General features: G+C 29.7%; 2 protein-coding genes across 5 annotated transcripts in view; one reads left to right on the plus strand and one right to left on the minus strand.

Moving 5' to 3' along the window:
* The window catches only part of LOC143252918 (cGMP-dependent protein kinase, isozyme 2 forms cD4/T1/T3A/T3B-like), a 132,529-nt gene extending 115,374 nt beyond the window's left edge, over nt 1-17,155 (plus strand). For 3 of the 4 annotated variants that reach the window (XM_076505783.1, XM_076505784.1, XM_076505785.1), the window contains exons 15-19: nt 182-345; nt 2,136-2,258; nt 3,793-3,855; nt 11,765-11,831; nt 12,759-17,155. In XM_076505783.1, the coding sequence (XP_076361898.1) occupies nt 182-345; nt 2,136-2,258; nt 3,793-3,855; nt 11,765-11,831; nt 12,759-12,857 (516 nt within the window). In that variant the 3' untranslated portion in view covers nt 12,858-17,155. The remainder of the gene's footprint in view (nt 1-181; nt 346-2,135; nt 2,259-3,792; nt 3,856-11,764; nt 11,832-12,758) is intronic. The other variant, XM_076505786.1, reaches the window with a different exon arrangement.
* Nucleotides 12,717-21,109, minus strand: part of LOC143252920 (very long chain fatty acid elongase 6-like) — a 37,402-nt gene continuing 29,009 nt past the window's right edge. The window contains exon 2 of the transcript XR_013029240.1: nt 12,717-12,853. The gene's annotated coding sequence lies outside the window, so the exon portion shown is untranslated. The remainder of the gene's footprint in view (nt 12,854-21,109) is intronic.

Here is a 21,109-nt window from a genome sequence, read left to right on the forward strand (position 1 = left end):
ACACTTCATTTGTTATCTTGTTTGAAGTTTAGTAATGAGGATCTTAATCCTTAAGTAAACCAGATTCACATTTTCTGTGTTTTTACTTTATAAAATAATATATTACAGGTTGAAAATATTGAAAAGTGAACAACAGAAACAGTTGCATTAAGAGTGTCAGTGAAATCATATATTTTTCCAGGTAGACTTTGGCTTTGCTAAAAAATTAACAACAGGGAGGAAGACTTGGACTTTTTGTGGCACACCAGAATATGTTGCTCCAGAGGTAATATTAAACCGTGGTCATGACATTTCAGCTGACTATTGGTCTCTTGGTGTTCTCATGTTTGAGTTGCTAACAGGGACGTAAGTGAACATATTGTTTACGAGTACTCATCATTAAGACATTACATTGTTTGAAGAAAAAAAAGAAATAATTTGAATTTAATAATTTAGATAAAGCTTCTTGATTTTTATGAAATAACTTACCAGAAAACATTTTTACATGATTTAAAACTTTGAAAAATTGATTTATTGTATAGTTTTATATTGGTATGAGACATTTTTTGTAAATGTATTAATTAGTAGATTGATATAAGATATGAAGAGTACATTAAAAAAAATTTATACACTTTTGGTCATGGAAACCAAAATAGTCAGCACTTTTTCAGAGCAATATCCATGGCCAGTAGGTGATAGATATAAATAGATATACATACTTATGCCAGTGAAAGCACAAAAACAACATATGTTCAGTACCAAATGTATGGGAGGGGATTTATTAGCTACAGGTGTCCTGTAATAGAAAAACTACTGATGAAATAAATAAACATAATTCTATTAAATTTCCAAAGTATAAAACATGCAAGTCACTATATGTATTCTATGAAACAGTGAGATATTTGCTCATATTTGCTGTTGGTTCATCAGTATTTGAGTGGGTTACATTTTAATCACCTGCATGAAATGGTATAGTTGAGCATTTCTGTGCACCTGGGCCACACCTTGATGTCTAACTTTTGGTGTTAACAAATTGGTATTGTTATTGTTAGTGCAAGCTTCATTTGGCAGTATGATATTATCAGGGCAAACTTCTAAATTTATTTCATATTATTGGTCCCACTTTCACTGAGTACTATATCACTGACAAAAACATGTCTATCCTCCATTTTATATTACTTTACATAGTATTGAGTGTTTACTTTAAAATTTATTTTATATTTACACAGTATTGAGTACACTTTCACTGTGTACTATATCACTGACAAAAACATTTCTATCCTATATTGTTTAACATTTTAACCTTTCTCTGCAATATTATCGTAACGAGAAATGAAAGCTGTTTGCTCCTGCTTATAAAACAGTTGAGTCACATGAAATTTTATCTTGGATATTAATGAAAGTTTACATTCTTATTTATCATATCAGCTGATCAGAAAACACTTTGATTTCCTCTTTATAAGAATCAGTATGTTTTGCATCATACTGAACACCCACTCATGTGCAAACTTGCCTAAAATTTCAGAGTTTGAGATGTCAGTTGTATTAGTTAAATCAATCTCGATGTGTCATCGAGAGAACTTGGAGCATACATTTGCACGTTAATGATCCTGGGGATTTTGATGTATGCTTTGTATTCATTTCTTAATGACATTTTACATTTTTGACAAAAGAGAATTGTTCAACTTTTTATTTAATTACCCTACATTTTTGACCCAAATTATATGCATATTTATTGACAAAAAAAAGCCTGTTTTATTTTTGCCATTGTACAAACAATGTTAAGGGAGCCATGGTTTGGAAACTGTGCACTATTTTTTAAGCTAAAAGTTGATTTACACTTGGAAAGCATTTCTCTTTATTTTTAATTGAGAACAGTTATATATGATTGTAATTAATCAAAGTCAGTCAAACATGAGTGCCTCTTTTTGTAAGCTAGCTGTTAAAAAAAATTGTGTGGTCAGAGATTTTGTTATATTTTGTCACTGAAGAATGAATTAAAGAAGAAACACAAAATGTTAAAATCCTGATTATTTTGAAGTAAATGACCTAAATTTTCTATGTTTTATATTGTAAATATGGAATTAACTAAATGCTTTAGTTACCAGATATTTGAAAGTTAAAAATTATACTTCAATAAAATTGTTATTACCTAGACCACCCTTCACAGGATCAGATCCTATGAGAACTTATAATATTATTCTAAAAGGAATTGATGCTGTAGAGTTCCCTCGCCTTATTTCTCGAAATGCCATGGCTTTGATTAAGAAGCTTTGCAGGTGAGAAAGATGAATGAATATAATGATATATTATTTTAAAGCTAACTGGTACAGTAATGAATAAATTTTAAACAAAATGCTGCTAAAATTCTAAAATATTAAGTAGAATTAATAATAAATAGGCTTGTTTATGAATCTAATAAATAAATCTAAATTCATGTCTATTTTTTGACACCTTTTAGTCCCTGTAATAGTAGGCTTATAAAGATATGAAATCAGCATATGCAGGTTTAATGTTTGTGTCATCACATTTTTAGTGTCAATGAAAATTTTGTAATATACTTTTCTTCCACAAAAGCTGGACTAGATATTTGATTGGATTTAAGTGGATATGATATTTGAAAAACGTGTGTATTTTATAGAAGTGTGCTGCTGTTGTGATGTCAGAATAAAAATCTGTCAAATGCTGTTGTGTCTGCTGACAAACATGAATTGTTTTATTTATAGAATAGACAAAATGAACACAGTAAATTCTGTACAAATAAACTGGTTTTGTTCACTTTACTTTAAGAAGAAAGTTGGGTACTATAAATATTTCTTGAGCTAATTGCCCATCACAAACAGCAAAGCATATGCAACAAAAGTGACAGTGTGAGACTTCACAAGAAAAGGAAACGCACCTTGACAGTCAAAGAAAAAGACAAGCTGCACATCGTCAAGCCAACACTGAGGAAGAGCAATTCTGCAGAGAAAGTGACCACATTTCTTATGCAGAGTGCCATTCATAAGAAACACCAAGAACATAAGATCTCTGATCCTTTGTGTTTAAAAATAATTGAACATCAGCTTTGTGTTCAAGTAATACCCAGGCAATGTCACATTAGAACAACTAGCTTACGAAAAGCTTCTATAACCATTCTACTAACCCCACAGTAGTTCAGCTGAAAGCGTGAAGACTTATTACAGAAAATTTCAAGTTTTGATACCTTGGTGGACAAAGTGCAGATAGTGCATTGTGTAACTTTGGGCTTAACAATAAAAAAAACACGTTATATTCTGAGTAATTAGTTGGCTGCCCTTGCTACTTGTTATGCTTTTCTCAGTATTTGATATAGTGAATGTATACTTTGTTTCATATTGTAAAAAGTGTTGACATTGAATAGAAAGTTGTAGAATGGGTAATTTAATATCATTTATTTTGGAATATTTATCATACTGAATTGGTTTATGAATTAAACTTTACTCTCTCCTTAAAAATATGTTAACCTTCTTCACCTTCAATGCTGTAATGATAATCTTTTACTAAAGTGTTTCTTATATACTTAATAGTTGGTCACTCATTTTCTAATAGTAGTTTCTATTAATGATATGATTATAATTATCCTATGTACTATTTAAATCAGTTACTCATTTAGATTATTGTGTATCTGAATAATTTAGCTGATTTCATTTGCAAATCTAATCTATAATTCTCATTAATGTGGAGGATATAAAACAAAATTTCTGTATATACATTTCAATAATTTAATTGATTTCATTTAAAAATCTAATGTGTAACTCTCATTAATAAACATTTTTTGTTTTCCTTTTGTAGAGATAATCCAGCTGAACGGCTTGGTAATCAGAGTGGTGGAATTAAAGATATCCAAAAACACAAGTAAGTATTGTTTGAGGGGTATTTTAGACAATGTAATCATAGTAGAGATTTGGCTTTAATGTTTGCTTCTGCCTCTTTCTAAAGTTGGATGAATATATAAAATGTGAGAAAAGTTATTCCAATATAAAAAGTGGTAAGGCCCTTCCAGTAAACCTGATACTTTAGAAGTAAGTAATATGGTTGATTTTATACATATAATATCCATGCCATTTTATAACCTCTACAAATTGCAATTTCTTTATTTATGTAATTGCAAATAACCTCTTTCATATTTCTTCATAGCATGTAAGGTGATTCTACTGATGTATTGTAGTACTGGATTAACCATTTCACAACAGTCTTGGTATAATATACGAGTTCACATACACGTTTGCATATGTTAAATATTTATTCAATAACTTTTGGTACAGTATGTCATCTTTACAAAATTTGGTAGACTTTTAGTACAGATTACAGTTTTTATGTAAACAAAAATCAGATTTTTTAATGAAATATTTTTACTAAAGATTTGTTTGTTAAAATATTAAGTCGTTACTAACCTTAGTGCAAAGTGAATTTATGTTATGATGAAAAAAAACTATATGTCTCAAAAATCAAATTTTATTTGTGTACTCTTTTAAAACTTCCTAAATACATTTCAAGTGTTTGTTTTCAGTAAGACATTATAGTTTATTTTATATACCCTAACTATGTGGTGTCTATCAATTAATTGACCTTGTAAACATTAAAATAATTAAAAAAAAAGAAAAAAAAAAGAGGAAATAAATATAAATTGTTTTTCTACATGCTAAATAGAATGGCTACATATTATAGCACCAAAATACAAATGTGTAGTCTAACAGTATATATTTAGTAGTTTTTTATTATATTGACCTTCCATTTGTGCCTAGCTAACATTACATAATTTGCATTGACATGGTGCATGTACATTCATGGTATCATATTCAATAATATAAAACTGACCTTTACTCTTTACAAAGTGATTCTGTCTTGGTTGTGTTTTAGTGACTAGTAATTACAAAACAGTCACATTTCAATTACTAAATGTCGTATATTATTACTATTTAGAAATAACTTACAAAACTTGTTTTTCTTAAAATATGGAACAATAAATAAAGAAGCAAAGCAAATAATTATCTTTCCTGGCTATGACCTTTAAATTTGGTTGCTGTTGGACATAGATTGCTAAGCCTTTTAAAATTTTGCAGGTGGAGAATATTAAACAAAAATTTTATATTATGTTTTATATGTACATTTGAATAACCAAAAAGTCATAAATAACTATACTGATACCATAGAATTCCACTATAATTTGTTAAGTTCAGTAACTAAGTTGTATCTAGGTCTAAAAATCATCAGTCATTCAGCAGGCTAGATACACAATCTACCTACTTGAAATCTTGGCTCGTAAGAATATGGTAGTTTTTTCACAGATTAAAAATTTGAGAAAACCACTAGGGGACATCCTAAACTGTCGACTGGTTATTCACATGATATAGATTGTAATAAGAGTGTATAAAGGATTGTTTCTAAAAATGAAAAGAGGTGAATGAGGTCACTGTGTTTGATTCAGTACATAAGCTATATCTCAGCAAATTAAAAAGATATAAGGTTCTTATTTTATACTCTAGTTAGTTACTGCTGGTAATCTGATTTCCTAATTTGTATGAAACGATCAACTTAGTATATTGACATAATAAACACATAATTTTAACCAGTACTGCATTCAACATACCACGTGATTAACTAAAACCTGTATTTAGATATATTCTTTTAATATCTACTTTTAAGTTAATAAATTACCTCATATATAATATTAGAGTTTGAATTATAATATACAACTTGATTCCAAACTTATTAACATAAAGTAATAAAATGGTAGTTGAATTAAATTTTGAATGCAAGGCAACAAACGTGATGACATGACCTTTGACCAATGACCCATAGTGAAAGGGTTAACCCAGTATGGATGGGCATGGTCTGCTAGACTAATCCTGTACTGGAGAAAGAATATTGACTGTGATTCTGGATTTACTATGTATATCTACACAAAATGTAACAAGCTTTAAGGAAAATATACAAGTTGGTTGTACAAAAAAAGCCAGATGAGTTACAAATGTATTTGCACTCAAAATATGTCTGTGAATTAATGACATTAGTCTGACAGAGTCTGTCAAGTCAAAATGCAATGCATTGTTCATGTAAAGAATAAAAATACTTTTGTCTGTTGTATAATTTGCATATTATACTTCTATATCGTCAAGTACCTCCAAAATGCATATCCACATTTTTTTCAGTATCCATGTATACTATATTTATGTTAGATATACTTGACTGTTTAAGTTTATGTAAGTGGTATGTGTGATTCAGATGGTTTAAATATAATATAAGTGTTAAATCTAGTTATTTTTAGAAGCAATAGTTCATTTGCAGGTTTGTTTAGTCTACAAATCACATTTCGAGTAGTTTCATTGTTGTGATTTGGTGCTTGTATTACTACATCATGTTTCTAGAACTTTCTAAGCTTTTCTCATTGCTTTGATTTAGTATTATTAATCATAGTATCTTGTAGTGTATAGGAAATTCTAAGTCTCAGTCAAGCCATATGTATGCATCCAAAATGTAATACGAGTTAGTTATATAAAAGAGTAACACAAAGCCATTGAGTGATATAGTCAAATAGATCTTGACTGTGTATTTATGTTTTTAGCCATAAAGAGCTTATATCAGTGATTATAAAGTAAATGATCACAGATTGTATTATAAAAGTAGAGTACAGAAGAATAATTTGTCTTGTCAACTGTTTTATAAAGGAACTAAACCAGTCTGTGTGGACTTTGACAAAATATTTTTAAACAAATGGATTGTGTGCTGTTTGATTATTGTTGATATTTATTACCAAAAAGTTGGGAATGCCTACTGTAAAGAATCTTACCTGCATATCTGTAAATAAAAACTTAACATTGGTGAGCCAAACAGGATTATACAGTAGTAAAAAATAGTAAAAGAAGACATGAATCGTGGTGGAAGTAAGTCTGTTTATGCATAGTTGTTGCAAAAATATTGTAGAAGTCGCAACACACTATATAACCATGTTGGATTACTTTGATAAGTGGAGAGAGAGAAGTGAGTGACTTGGGCTCAGTGATGATGATCTATGAGAGTTTGTTAAACAACAGAGAGAGAGAGAGGAAGAAATGCAGCAATAAAAATAGAAAGGCAGAAATAACAATGAAGAAAGGAGAGACAGGAATAAGAATATAAGAGCATAAGTTGAGAAAGAAGAGAGAGAGAGAGAGAGAGAGATTGAAAATAGAGAGAATAAGAGGACCAATTGAGACTAGCAAGCTTACCCAATAGAAAGATGAAGTGCTCATGAATGAAAATGGGTCAGAACCAGCTTACTTAAGTTGCTCAAACCTGACGGAATGATACCATGGATATTTTCTTGAAGGCACATGAAAGATTTGCCCAAAGTCAGAACTGGAACAAAGGTGAAACTTGTTAGAATGGATGGCAGCTGCCTGTTGTGGAGACACAATTGTAGAGGACAACATTTCGAGAGTCTTCTGCCTTTCGTCTTCAGGTCAGTGTGTGTAGGTGTTGTCGGTTTTGTAGTGTCCTGGTGGATTGTGGAGAACGTGTTATGTCCACCAGGACATTGTACAAGACTGACAATACACTGACCTGAAGACGAAAGGTGGAAGACTCTCGAAATGTCATCCTCTACACTTGTGTCTCCACAGCAGGCAGTTGCTGTCTGTTCTACAAAGTTTCATCATGATTACTTTGCCTAAACAATTTATCAATGGAAAAAAGGTGACTGGGTAGTCTGTCTCAACTGCCTTCTCACAGGACAAAGCTTACAAATGTGTTGGCATGATGTCAGAAGATGCCATGGACTTTGACAAATTAAAAGTAGCTTTGTTGAAACATTATGAACTTACTGAGGAAGGTTTTCACTGGATTTTCAGAGTAGTCAAATATGATACTGGAGAGACTGTATTTCAGTTTGTAGCATATCTATGACAATGCTTCACAATGTTGATTGACATAGTCAAATATAAAGATGGTTTTGAAGGACTCTCAGAGCTACTATTATGTGAATAGTTCATAATCATGTGCATTACTAACATACCACTGTATCTAAAGGAGAGGGTGTTGAAGGAGTGATGCAATAATTATGTTTGCAGAACAGTACATGGAAGCCTATAGAAGTAGTATAACTGGCAAGTCCAGGAATAATCAGTTAAAATTGAAACCAGTTGTGGCCAACCAGAAGCCAGATGCCATCAAAGGTGACAAGAACTCATCAGACAAAAGGGAGAAGTAATGCTATGCTTATTATAAGATGAGACATGTGAGTGAGTGCAAGTCTGTCGTCAACAAGCAATAACAAAACTTCTGACATATAACAGCTGTAGCTACCTACAGAGATGGTTCAGGCAAGAAACAAGAAAAATGACTGTCATCATTGCTACCTGCTGTTAAAAGAAACAGAATAGATAACTCTTCAGCCTCATCACAAGAATAATGTTCTGTCACAATGATTACACAGCTCATGATTGATGGTCAGTTCAAGTTGGCTAACTGTGCCAATAAATATGTGATATTAATGGAAAAGGACTTGCAGAATAATTTTCTTAGTAGAACTGCCTTTATAGGTTTGGTATAATACTCTCTTCTCTTCCTTTAAAGAGATCATAGTACCAACAAAATACTGGATTCAAGTGATGAAGTTGGACCATGAATGAATTATGGGAGAACACCTAAAAGCAAAGAAAAAAGTAGACAGAATCATCAAGAGTTTCTTTTGGCCAGGAATCATCAGAGATATGACCAGATTCTACAGGTCATGCAACATCTGCTAAAGGACAATGTCTGGAGGAAAAGTGGCCAAGATGCCACTGGGTGACATGCCTTTTATAGAAGAGCCATTCAGCAGAATAACTGTGGAATTGATTGAACCACTACCATCTGTGTATGACAAGGACAACAGATACATGCTGACAGTAGTTGACGATGCAGCACATTACCCAGAAGCTGTAGCATTGTCAAAGATACAGATGTAGAGAGTAGCCAAAGCCCTTTTGGAAGTGTTATGCAAAGTAGGCTTTCCAAAAGAAGTTGTGGTTGACAGAGAAACCAAGTTTCTCATAATTGATGTAAGAGATGTATAACCTTACATGTGAGAGAGTCAACAGTTTTAAAGTGTATGCTGAAGATGATGTGGCAGGAGAGAATAAGTGACTGAGACAGACACCTGGGGACAGTATTATTTGCTTACCAAGAAGTTCTACAAGCATGTACAGGACTTTCACCCTTTGAGTTACTGTATGGATGACCATTATGAGGTTTGATGCAGATATTGAAAGGACTGTGAACAGGAGAAGAAGACCCAGAGTGAGGAAGATGTACCTCAAAAGCCAACTGGAGGAGACCTGACAACTTGCTTGAGAATATTTTTATGCAACTGGAAGCACTTCTGTGACCAGATGGTCAAGGATTGATATTTCAGGGCCAGCCAGACATTTTTGATTCTGCTATCCACATACAACAACAACACTAACTCTCCAGTGTAAAGGGACTTCTGAAGTGCAGGAACTGCTCAACAGAATGGACAGTTGGATGAAAGTGGATGGTAAGACCAAGATCTACCATGTCAATCTGTTGAAGAAATATTTTGAAAATGAAAACATGTCACAGTTGTAGCTATTGAGGCACTCAATTTGTAATGAAAAGATTAAAATGTATAATGTATAATAAAATGTATAAGTTTTAGCATCTATTGTCCAACACAATCCAATATATTTTATAAACTATTAAAGTGGCGTATAAAAGACATAGCTCTATCTGTTTTTGATGTTTGTTTTGAGTAGTTTAATCATCAATCAACTAACAAACTGTAGTATAAAAAATCATAATTAAGCTTGTATATTTAGTATAATAGTTTTGTAGGGTGTCAGAAGTAGGAGGTATTTTTAATACATATATGACATATTAATGTAACATTTCAAATATTATACATTACTTCTAAATATCAACTGGAATACCAACAAGACAAATTCATAAACTGAAACATATTTTAAATGGCCTATTGCAATGTTTGGTGACTATTTGCCACAATTAATCAACTTAAAGTGATTGACTATTGAAGATTGCCAACACTGCAAAGCTCATATATAGCTAGCTTAGTTCATGAGTTTTTGATTGTGAATACTTCAGTATTCTGTCTACATTATACAGTTACTGAAAATTTTTAACTTTAACTTAAGGTCTACAACCAAATTGAATTTAATATTTATCAGACTGTTTAAATGACTTATTTGTGTGCACACATCTATGAAAAATTTGTTTTTATATTTAAACCCCATTTAATTTAAAAAAAAAGAGTTTAAAGCAAAGTATTTTCTCATTATTTTGATTATAAACATAAGTATAGTTAGCAGCTTCTTTGTACATCATATTTGATTATCAATTTATTTACTATAGACTAAATTATCTCATTTATGAAATTTTATTAAGCTTTTAAATATAAAACTATCAAGTGAATACTTATTGAACTTAATACTTAGTTACATTTACATCTCGCATCAGTTTCAAAAGAGTGTGGCTATTGAAAAATAAAGATAGTTCCAGTAATTTCATAAACATTTGGAATTTTTAATTATGCATTACTTTACACATTGAAAGCCTGATTGTTGAATATAGTGAAAATTTCACTAAACTTAAATGTTTCAGAAATTTACTCCAACATGTGTAACTATTGCTCCATTTCATTTTTTTTAATTTTACAGTTGTTTCTTCCATTAAAAAAACATCCTGAATTCCAGAAACTTCTTATAAACTTTTATGAACTTTAAAATATATGATTAATATTCAATTAATTTCCAGCATATATATTTAAATATATGAATATTTTTTACAAGGAAATAGATGTTTCAGTTTTATTGTTTGTGCCACTAAATAATAAAACGAGGATGATATAGTATAAATATTTTAGAGTACTTATATTGGTTGTTTAAACTGAATGATTACAATTTTTGCATAAGTGTTCATCATGGATAGTACTGTCATGAATAACTATAAATTATTGATTTGTGTAGTTTTTTAATTATTAGTTTGCATTGTTTATTTCACTTCAATTGTAATAAAATTTTGTAATTTAATCACTTTTGTATACATTTCTATAAAAATAGAAAAGAAATTTATAACACCTTATATCTTTGTATTTCAATGTGAAACAAATGATTGAAGAAACTTTGAATGTTTATTGAATTTCATTCCACGTGATAGTTTGTTTCTTAAAAGAAAAAAACAATGAGAGTGTAGTAATACTTGTCTTTATTACTGAATGTAATTAAAATTATTTATCATTAAACTAATTCCAAAGATTAGTTTTCATGAAGCTTCAATAAATATCGAGCAAGTTGTCATTACCTTTCCCTAGTACCTTTGTTCATTGCAGTGCACTGTCTGGTTTTAATGGCTCTGCATCAAATTTAACATTTATATGTAATATCATATTTAGTTTTAGAACTTCCTTGTTTTTCATGTTGTGAATACTTGTTGAAATAATTATTTTTAGGACATTATGTGGATTGTATTTTAACAAGTTATTGGATTTAAAAAAGGCACTTTGGTAAGAGGTAGCTATAGTTCTTTTTAATTTTGATTATTGAAAAATTATCTTTAGGCTGTATTCTATTATAGAACATTTTTTATTATTTTGTACTGTTTTAGATGTATTTTTGTTTATTCTTTAGTAATTCATAAAGTTTATATTGTTTAATAATAAAACTGATATATTAATTTGTAAAACAGGAAATTGCAATAATTTTTACATTAATTATTATTTACAATGATGATGTTCTAAAGAGCCTACAGTCTAAACATTTGTATTTATTAGATGGTTTGATGGCTTCAATTGGGAAGGACTCCGAGATCATTCACTTCAACCCCCAATTCTACCTCAGGTAAAAGCTATTTATTGCTAATGCTCATCATACAAATTTATTCTTGTCAGTTCTACTTTGGTAAGAACTGTAATCAGCTGTAACTTCCACAATGGAGTTTTTTCTTTTCTTGAGTAAGAACTTTTGTCACTCTTCTTTACTAACAGTTATCATATTTTGAAGGACTTTTAGTAACTGTCAACATGGATTATGTTTTTTTTTGTTTTTTTTAACTCTCAGAGCTTAATCTCAGGTAACAGTGATAAAGTTATCACTGGTCTTATTCTTTATTCCTCTATTATTGCTGGTATAGCCTGTGAACATTAACCAAAGTTTTGTCTATTTTGCCCTCTGAATTAACTTGTAGGTATTTGTCAAGAAAATGTTTTAATGATATATCCAAGATATTTTTTTTCAGAATATCAGTATTTTACTCTTGTATACAATTTCTGTTAGAATTATAAAAGTTTGATAATTTATTTAAACTACACTTATAACACTAAAAATACCAAAGTTAAGGTTTATTTTAAAATTAGATGATGAAAGATCAACACAGATTTTATTTATTATGTTTCCATATTCACATATTTTTGATACAAAATGATACAAAATCCTATAACATTATGGGGTTTTTAATCATTTTAAAACAATATGCTCACATTTCTGAAAATATTCTCAGAGACATTTATGTTAGGCTCCCATCCAGATCTCATGTATGGGTTGCTTAAAGTTTACAAAAACAGTATCTCCTTAAGACCTATTTTATAGCCAGGCTCAGATCACATGCTGTTCTAAGTTCACTTACTTCTAATGAATGTATGATTAAAGATTCTTTTAACTTGCCCAAAACATTTTTAAAATTGTTAATGTTGATCTAAAAGTGTCGGGAAAGAAGCTTTTCTAAACAAACAATTATATAACTGTCTTTGTAAATCATCATTCCTGCAGATAAGAAATGCATTAGACACCAGTAACTTTGATCAGTATCCACCAAATAATGAAGCTCTACCACCAGATGACAACTCAGGCTGGGATTTGGACTTCTGAAAAGTACAAAAAATGATGTTAGAAATTAGAAATAACTTGATGGAGTGAGTAAAGACATATATGTAGAATGTTTTTACAGAAGTCTAAATTCTGGGGAATCTTATGTAAAATCTATATTTACACGTAATAATTGGTGATAGCATAATTGCAATGCTAATAAAAGGAAGAAGATGGGAAAATTTATAGACAGTTTGATAAAGTCAGGATATATGTATATACAATTTAGAATAAATTATCATAAGCCAGATGGTTTATTTCAACATTTTTAAGAACTGTTAAGGGAAGTAACTTTGAAAAATTTAAAGTATTGCTCCAGATATGGTGGTATTTTTTTCAGTTTCTGTTATAGCTTCTCACTAAGTTTGAAGAAAATACTCATACATCATTTACCAATTTCAAAGAATGTTTATGTTGTACTTACAATCACATACCAATAATAAGTTGATAAATACATAAAACTTCATGTTTTGAATGGGTATATATATATATATACATACATACACGGTAGAAATATTTGTAGTAAAAACTGTTATTATATTAAATAGTTATTTTCAAGTATTTTGTTTTATTGGTGCTGAGATACTTATTATGGGAATTACAATTTAGTGTATCAAATGTTGAATGGTTTAGAGTTGGCCCTCAAGTATAAATATTTAATAAAGTATCTTTTATAATTTTATCATGATATTTTAAATAAAAAATAACACCAGTTAACCTCAGTAGTTTTATTTCAGTATGTTTTATGGGTAATGTGAATGGTAGTGCTCTGCTGTTTGCCCTGATATTCTTAAAGTTTGAAGTGGCAGTGAATGGTTAACGCTTTTGGTTAGCATGAACAATTGCTTCTTCTAACTTTCTCATTTTTAATGTTTTAAGAAACTTTGTATCTCAAAAATATCATAATATCTAACATTTGTCATGTATCATTTGGTACATGAGAATGGTGGTGTTAGAAAAGCTGATAGCAATAAGGGAACAATGAAACAATCTCAGTATCACATAAGATGAGTACTTATAGCTGCATAAGAGCAGCCAATATTTTAAAGACAAGTGAGAAACAAGTAGCTTAACTATATTTGTATTTCATTCCTAAATGTTAGTAGTAATATACAAGGTCTATAGAAATCTCTGTATTAATACCTAGTTATTTTTTTTTTTATTTACATGTATGTGTATATAAATATAAAGAAATGTATTTAGTGCATTTTAATTTTAAGCATTTTTCACACTTCATTGCTTGATAGTTAAATACACTGATGTGAATTGTAATTATCAGAATGATGATAGCCAAGTAAAAAAAAACCTTTTAAAATTTAGTTATACATTCTTTTAGAGTATTATAGAAAAAGCAAGTTATTTTAAAAACGAATTCTAGGTTGTGAAATACACTGAATTTAAAGTGAATCATTTGATCATTAATGGATTATGAGAAATGAAAATCATGGATAAAATTACAGTTAAATAATTTTGAAATCTGCTATAATCTGATATGAAAACAAAAATAGATATGACTTAAATTTAATGCACATCATTATAGTAAAATACATATTTTTTGTTGTTAGAAATTACAATATTTTGTTGCACAATTACCTTCCAACATTACATGTTAAGACTGTATGCTTATATATTTTACTTTTTATGAATAAATTGTATGCTTTATATGGAAAGATGTTAAAAGTAGGTCTAAAAACTCACTATTAGTCAGAACCATTGAATAATTTTTGTTTATGATGTATTTGTTTTGATTTCATGCAGTTTCATCTCATTTGTTATTTTTGTAATCTCACATCACATTGCTTAGGGTTGAAAATTAACACAATTTAAAAAGAAAGAAAGATTTATTAAATGTGATTAATTCACTTTACTGATAAATATTGGTAGCTAATGATGATGATGATGATTAATTTTTGCCTAATATACAGTTTTAAAATGTTGCAAATGAGTTAGATTTTAATTTCCCTTTGTTTCTAGTAAAAATTTGCACTGATAACAGATATATTTCATGAAATATAAAAAATATGCTGGATAAAAACTAAGGTAATATAAAAGAAGTTTCAAATTAAAACTTTTTATACTTTACCTGTTGATGGTTTTGAATTTAATAGCAGAAATATTGCTTCCACAATATTTTTTATTCCAAAATTAAATAATTTGACCATTGAATTTCATTTTCTTGCACAAAAACTGTTGAGATTGCAAAAAGACCATTATTCTTAGCAGTAAAGGAAATTGACTTCTTTTTGTTTAGACCATGTAGTGCTGAACACTATCCCTAAATATTATATAATCACATTATTCAGGAAAGTATTAATTTACCAAGGTTATTTCATCTTCATCAGGGAAATAAGGGATGAACATATTTCAGTAGTTAGTATGCCAGAAGAGAATAGAAGATTCTATGATTTGCACCCCATTGCAGCAAAAAAAACAACAAAAAACACACAGACAAAAAAACCTCCACACTATAGGATTGTAGATGTTTTATTAGGTTGATGATCAAATTCCATTATTCAATCTGATAAGAGTTGACAGTGGGTGATATGGCTAGTATAGATGTATCTCTTGAGTAGCTTTGGGGAAAATCCAACAAACAAACAAATAGTAAGGGTATAAATGCTGTGTACCATGTAAATGTTCTTGATCACGATATAGATAACTTTAACTTTCTTAATTCTAAACAAGAAAGTAACTTAAAAAATAGTCATCTGTTTTTATGTTTAACTGTTGAAAAATAGGAACCACTTAAACCTAAGAAACTTGACTATAATAATTTATATTACAGCACTTATACAGTGAGGAAGCTGTAATAATGAAATGTTAATGAGCAAAAAATTTTGTAAATACTCTAATTTTTGTAATTTGTTTTTATATGAGAGTAACTGGTTTGTGTTATGAACAAGATCCTCAATACAAATTTAATAAACTTCTTGGAGAAAATTTTATTCTTTTGCAAACAATCTGAATTAACAATAAAGTATATTTTAATGATTTTTATTTTTATTTTGTTTCTTAAAAAGCATCAAAGAATAATGTTTCTCTGTTTGGAAAATCACACATGTGTTTGTAATATTATGTAGGTAATTACAAAAATAGAATGAAACAGTAAATATTCATTTGAAGCCCAGATGTTACTATCAGATCTCGTGCAGATTGTTGTTGTTAATTGCTGTAATTTTTTAATATACTTGTATTTTGACTTTTAAAGTAATATCTGTAGTTAATAGACTTACATTTATATTGATATAGCATCTTGCATAATATTTTAAGGCAGTCAAAATAAGGTAACTTTCAAGCATTTAAGATCAAAACTTTTGCTATTTATAAATTTGAGTTGTAAGACTGTGATGTGTAATTGAACTTTTAACTTTTGCGCTTGGATCTGAATTTTGGAAAGAATTCTAAAAAAGAAGGAAAACTCCACTGAAAGGATTAAGTTTGTAAATGGAATTTTAATGGTGGTATGTTTTGTATTTTTACATATTATATAGGATTAATTGAGTACCTTTCTTTTGTATAAATTTAGACATGGAAAAGAAATAGTGCTGTGTCATTATAAAACTCATTCTTTTATTTAGTTCATGTTCAGTTGTTTAATTGGAACTGAGCAGTAGTTGTGGTTATTTGACCTGCAAATAAAGTTGATTTCTTTATATAATTAAAAGTATCTTTTTTGAAAACTGAGGTGGGAAAATTGCCAAATGTATTTTCAAAAAGTATATTTGTTTTCAAATTTCAGTTTTTGAAATATTTGTAGAGATTGATATAATTTTGCTCAATTATATAAAAGGTGGCATATATATATATTTGTTTTGAATTGTTTAAACATTTTCTGTGTTGATTAATGTGAATAAATTACTTATGTTACTTTTTATTTTTGTAAGTTTTGTTTCAATAAAAATGCTCACCATAGAATTAAACTTGTTTTTGAATGTTTCATTTTGACATTTTGTGCTATTCATTATTCTGATGACCATATGAATTATCCTTATTAGCTTATCTCATAAGCATAAAGTTGTTTGTTTATTTTTGTTATTACACCTACAGTTATGATTTGAAAAACTTATTTTTAAAGTAAGACTTGTATGGTAAGGTACTGTAAATCAGATTATCGCATTTAATTGAAATATTACTGTTATAGATATTCTAGTGATGTTTAATACTTGGGTAACGTCTGAGTTACTGAACGAACATAATAGGCTGTATCTATTACAGGGTATTGTGGTATATGCAAGAATTTACAGTTTTACTGTTTGGTATTTTTATTTTGTGTTTTTCAGGAATAAAATTACTTTCCTGTTTGTGTGTGTATGTATAATTGTGATTTTTTTTGTGTGATTGTCCATCCTACTATTCTTTGGTAAAATAGTAGCCCAAGAGTTGGTGGTGATGACTAGCTGCCTTCCCTCTAGTCTTGCATTGCTAAATTGAGGACAGCTAGTGCAGATAGCTCTTATGTAGCTTTGCATGAAATTGAAAAGAAACCAAGTTTCTGCATTTATAATAATGTATTTTCAATAACTGGGTATTTAAGTAAGTAATGGGAGTTCCAAATGAAGCCAACTGTTCTACTTCTATTGCAAACATATTTCATAAACTGGCAATTTTTTTGTCATAACTTACAGATGTATAGATTATTTAATGGGTGCAAATTATAATCCAGATATAAATAATTTTATTAAGACTACTTATCCAGTAAAATTAAAAACTGAAAATACTTCAACTTGTAATGTTTTGGCACATTCTTTAGATCTAGAAATTCAAATTATAATGATACCAATCTACATATTTTTAATCCAGAAAAAGATTTTCATATTTAAGACTTTCTTTCATTTTGATAGTAAAAGAGCCATACTCTTCTGTTATAAGTATTATAATTTCACAGCTATTCAGATTTTGTACAATTTGTAATAAATTACAATATTTCATTATTAATGTTGAAATATTGATTAAAAAGTAATATTTAATAGATTTAATAAAGAAACTAAATGAAATTATTAAAATATTTTGTGATAAATATAAAGAAGAAAAATTGTGAAGTATTTGTTGAAAGTTTCTGATAAGTATTTTTAATTTTCTAATATGTTTGTGTAAACAATTGTTACTTCGTTTAAGCGAATGAAAACCTTGCTGAATATAAAGGTTTGTGTAAAGTCTGAAAATTGGTAATTATACTAGTTAGTTGTGAACTTTCATACTAGTATAATTCCTCTGATGGCCTATTAATTAGTGTCTTACCCTCATGATGGGTGCTGGAATGCTAACTTCAGGAGGTAAGTTTATTTAATTTAACCCCAAGACGTAGAATAATTATTTCTAATAGGACTATTATTAGTCGTATTACTTTTTTATTTATTTATTATTCTTTATTTTGGAGAGCAGTCACCTTCCCAAACTGTTTGAAGACAGTGAAGGGTTATATAGATGTGGGACGCTGTAGGGTTGAGCACCCACATCTCGTTCTCCTAATTTCTATTTCTATTACTTTATTGTATTTCTTTATGTTAGACTGGTGAAAAGAGGTCGTGACTGACAGACTGTGTATTCCCAACGCAGTGTAGGTACTACTTCTGCAGTCACTTTCAACACTTGGAGTACGTTTTATATCTATCATCATAGCCTGTACCCTAGGGGTTCTTTTGATTTCTGCAGCGTCTTTAATTATTTATCACGGGTTTGGATTTGCTGTTTTTAACGCATTCCTTTCTTTTGATTTTATTCTGGTTGACTGTTTAAGTATTGGAAATATAATATTAAGAAAATATTAAAAATTATAAACTTTTATATTCACGAATGACAGTGTGATTTTTTTTCTACTACAAAATCTCCTTTGAATTGCAAATAGCCTTTCTAAGTAATAGACCAAGAAAGCCATTAAATATTCTAAAGCTGAAATTACATCAAACCAGAATAATTACAACAAAATTATAGGTGACCCAGCATGGCCAGAGGGTTAAAGCGCTTGATTCGCAATCTGAGGTTCGCAGCTTCGAATCCCTGTCATACCAAACATGTTCGCCCTTTCAGCCTTAGGGGTGTTATAATGTGACGGTCAATCCTACTATTCGTTGGTAAAAGAGTAGCCCAAGAGTTGGTGGTGATGATTAGCTGCCTTCCCTCTAGCCTTACACTGCTAAATTAGGGACGGCTAGCACAGATATTCCTCGTGTAGCTTTGTGCGAAATATAAAATAAACAAAACTGCAGATTAAGATTTTTTAATACAATTACTTGAGATGTATTAAGAATAGGTTGAATAAATTGTATTTTTGTTTTATAAATCAACGAAAATATTTCAGTGATGATTATGGGATTAAATGTCAGAGACTTGGGTTATTTTTCGTGTAAATAAACGACAGTATAATACAAAATGCAAATATTATTGGATTGCTTACTTTGTAACATATTAAAATGAACTGCAAAATATTACAGTCACATGCTAATATTTTACGACTAATGTCACACAGCATAATGTCATTCTATTTCCTAGCAGTAGTGAGGCAAATGCAATTATAGCTCTCAAATAAAAGTGTCGCTTGTGAAACAGAGAGAAAGTACATCTGGTGAATATTACTCCATGCAACAGATTGAAGTGAAATTTAATATTTCAGCAGAAGCTGTATTTGAATGAAGAGGGTGTATGACACTATTACTGTTAATAATATACAGAAGTGATGGAGGATGAAAGTCCGAACTTTTCAAATATGATGTTAAGTCACTGTTTTTTGCTCATTACATGATATATGATAATTTAGTAGAGATTCTATTAATAACTTAACTGCAAGTATAAAGTGTTATATGTAGAGCAAAAAATGCACATCAGCACAAATGCAGCTTCATGAAATATCGATTCGAATATTGTTGAGGATATTGCTATATATGGCAACTGAGAACGTCATATTGCAAATAATCAACATGGCTCAATTGTGGGAAGCACTACAGGACATTTGACGAAATATTTCACAATCATAAATTGATAAACTTATGGTAGCATGAAAACAAGATGTACTACTTGTGTTTAATGAAGTAGATTGTGTAACGTACCGGCAGATCTTTTGCATTTTCTGTAATAATATAAAACGCCAATGATAAAATGTCAGTTTACTTTGCATTATTTATATTTTGCGACTTGTGTATATGTATCATTTGTGCTTTACTACAGTTTCGTTCAGCACTGTATAGATCGAATAATTTCTGAATATGGTGGTTTTTAGTTTACGTTGTAGTTGGAGCTTGTACGAAATATTAAAGAACTTTCAAAGAGTTTTGTAGAAATTATTAGAAAGTTACTTGTCAGTACTCAAATATCAGAGTGAGTTTTTTTAACTAATTATAAATTCATCAACTAAATCTTGCATACGACACTGATCTTTGATGAACAACAAAGTATAAACTATTTAAACAGTAACATAACGTGGCTGTAATGTTTGTTTGCAACAACATGACTGAACAAAACTTGAGCCAAACAGTCACCTTTCATAACAAGTAATTATTTTTTGTGGTCGAAGCTTTGATATGTTACAACGGCATAGAAGTTTAGGAAGACAAACTTGCAAAAGTTGCTAAGTTAAATATTGATATGCTGTGTGATGGGAATTATTATTGTTATGCAATAAAAAAGTATATGTACTTTTTGATTAAAGTAGGTGGTGATGACTAGTTACCTTCCCTCCAGTCTTACACTGCTAAATTAGGGACGTCTAACTCAAGTTGTTCTCGTGTCTACCCTGTGCACGAAATTTGACTAACAAACCCGTGGTGATGAGAAATCCATTAAAGTAAAAATGTATTCTCAAGACAGCTGGTATGAGTATTAAAAAGTTTAATTAAAATAATGTAAAGAACAGCTTTTTGACCTTCTTAGGTCATTTTCAGGTCCGGCAACAGTCAGTTGCAAATTATCTTTTGTTAACCTGAAGATGAACTAAAAAGGTCCAAACGCTGTTCTTTATTTTAATTAAAGTTTTCAATACCCACACTAGCCGTCTTGATAATATAAACAAACAAACCCTTGGCAGTGCTCAACAGTACCGGATTAACTAACAATGTGCATTTAATCTTTTACCATATACTGTAATTCTGAATTTATAACTTATATAAAACAATAAATCCTTTACAAAAAATCACGTGATGAAACCTGTCAAAAAACGCTACTTGGAGTATATCACTCTCGCTTAGCACACTCAGCACTACGCCAGGTGATTACCGAACAAGAGATTTAATTAACATTTTTCGCCAAAACGAATGACTCCCCGC

Source organism: Tachypleus tridentatus, chromosome 6 (genome assembly GCF_004210375.1).
Source record: "Tachypleus tridentatus isolate NWPU-2018 chromosome 6, ASM421037v1, whole genome shotgun sequence".
In the NCBI taxonomy this organism is placed as follows: Eukaryota; Metazoa; Arthropoda; class Merostomata; order Xiphosura; family Limulidae; genus Tachypleus; species Tachypleus tridentatus.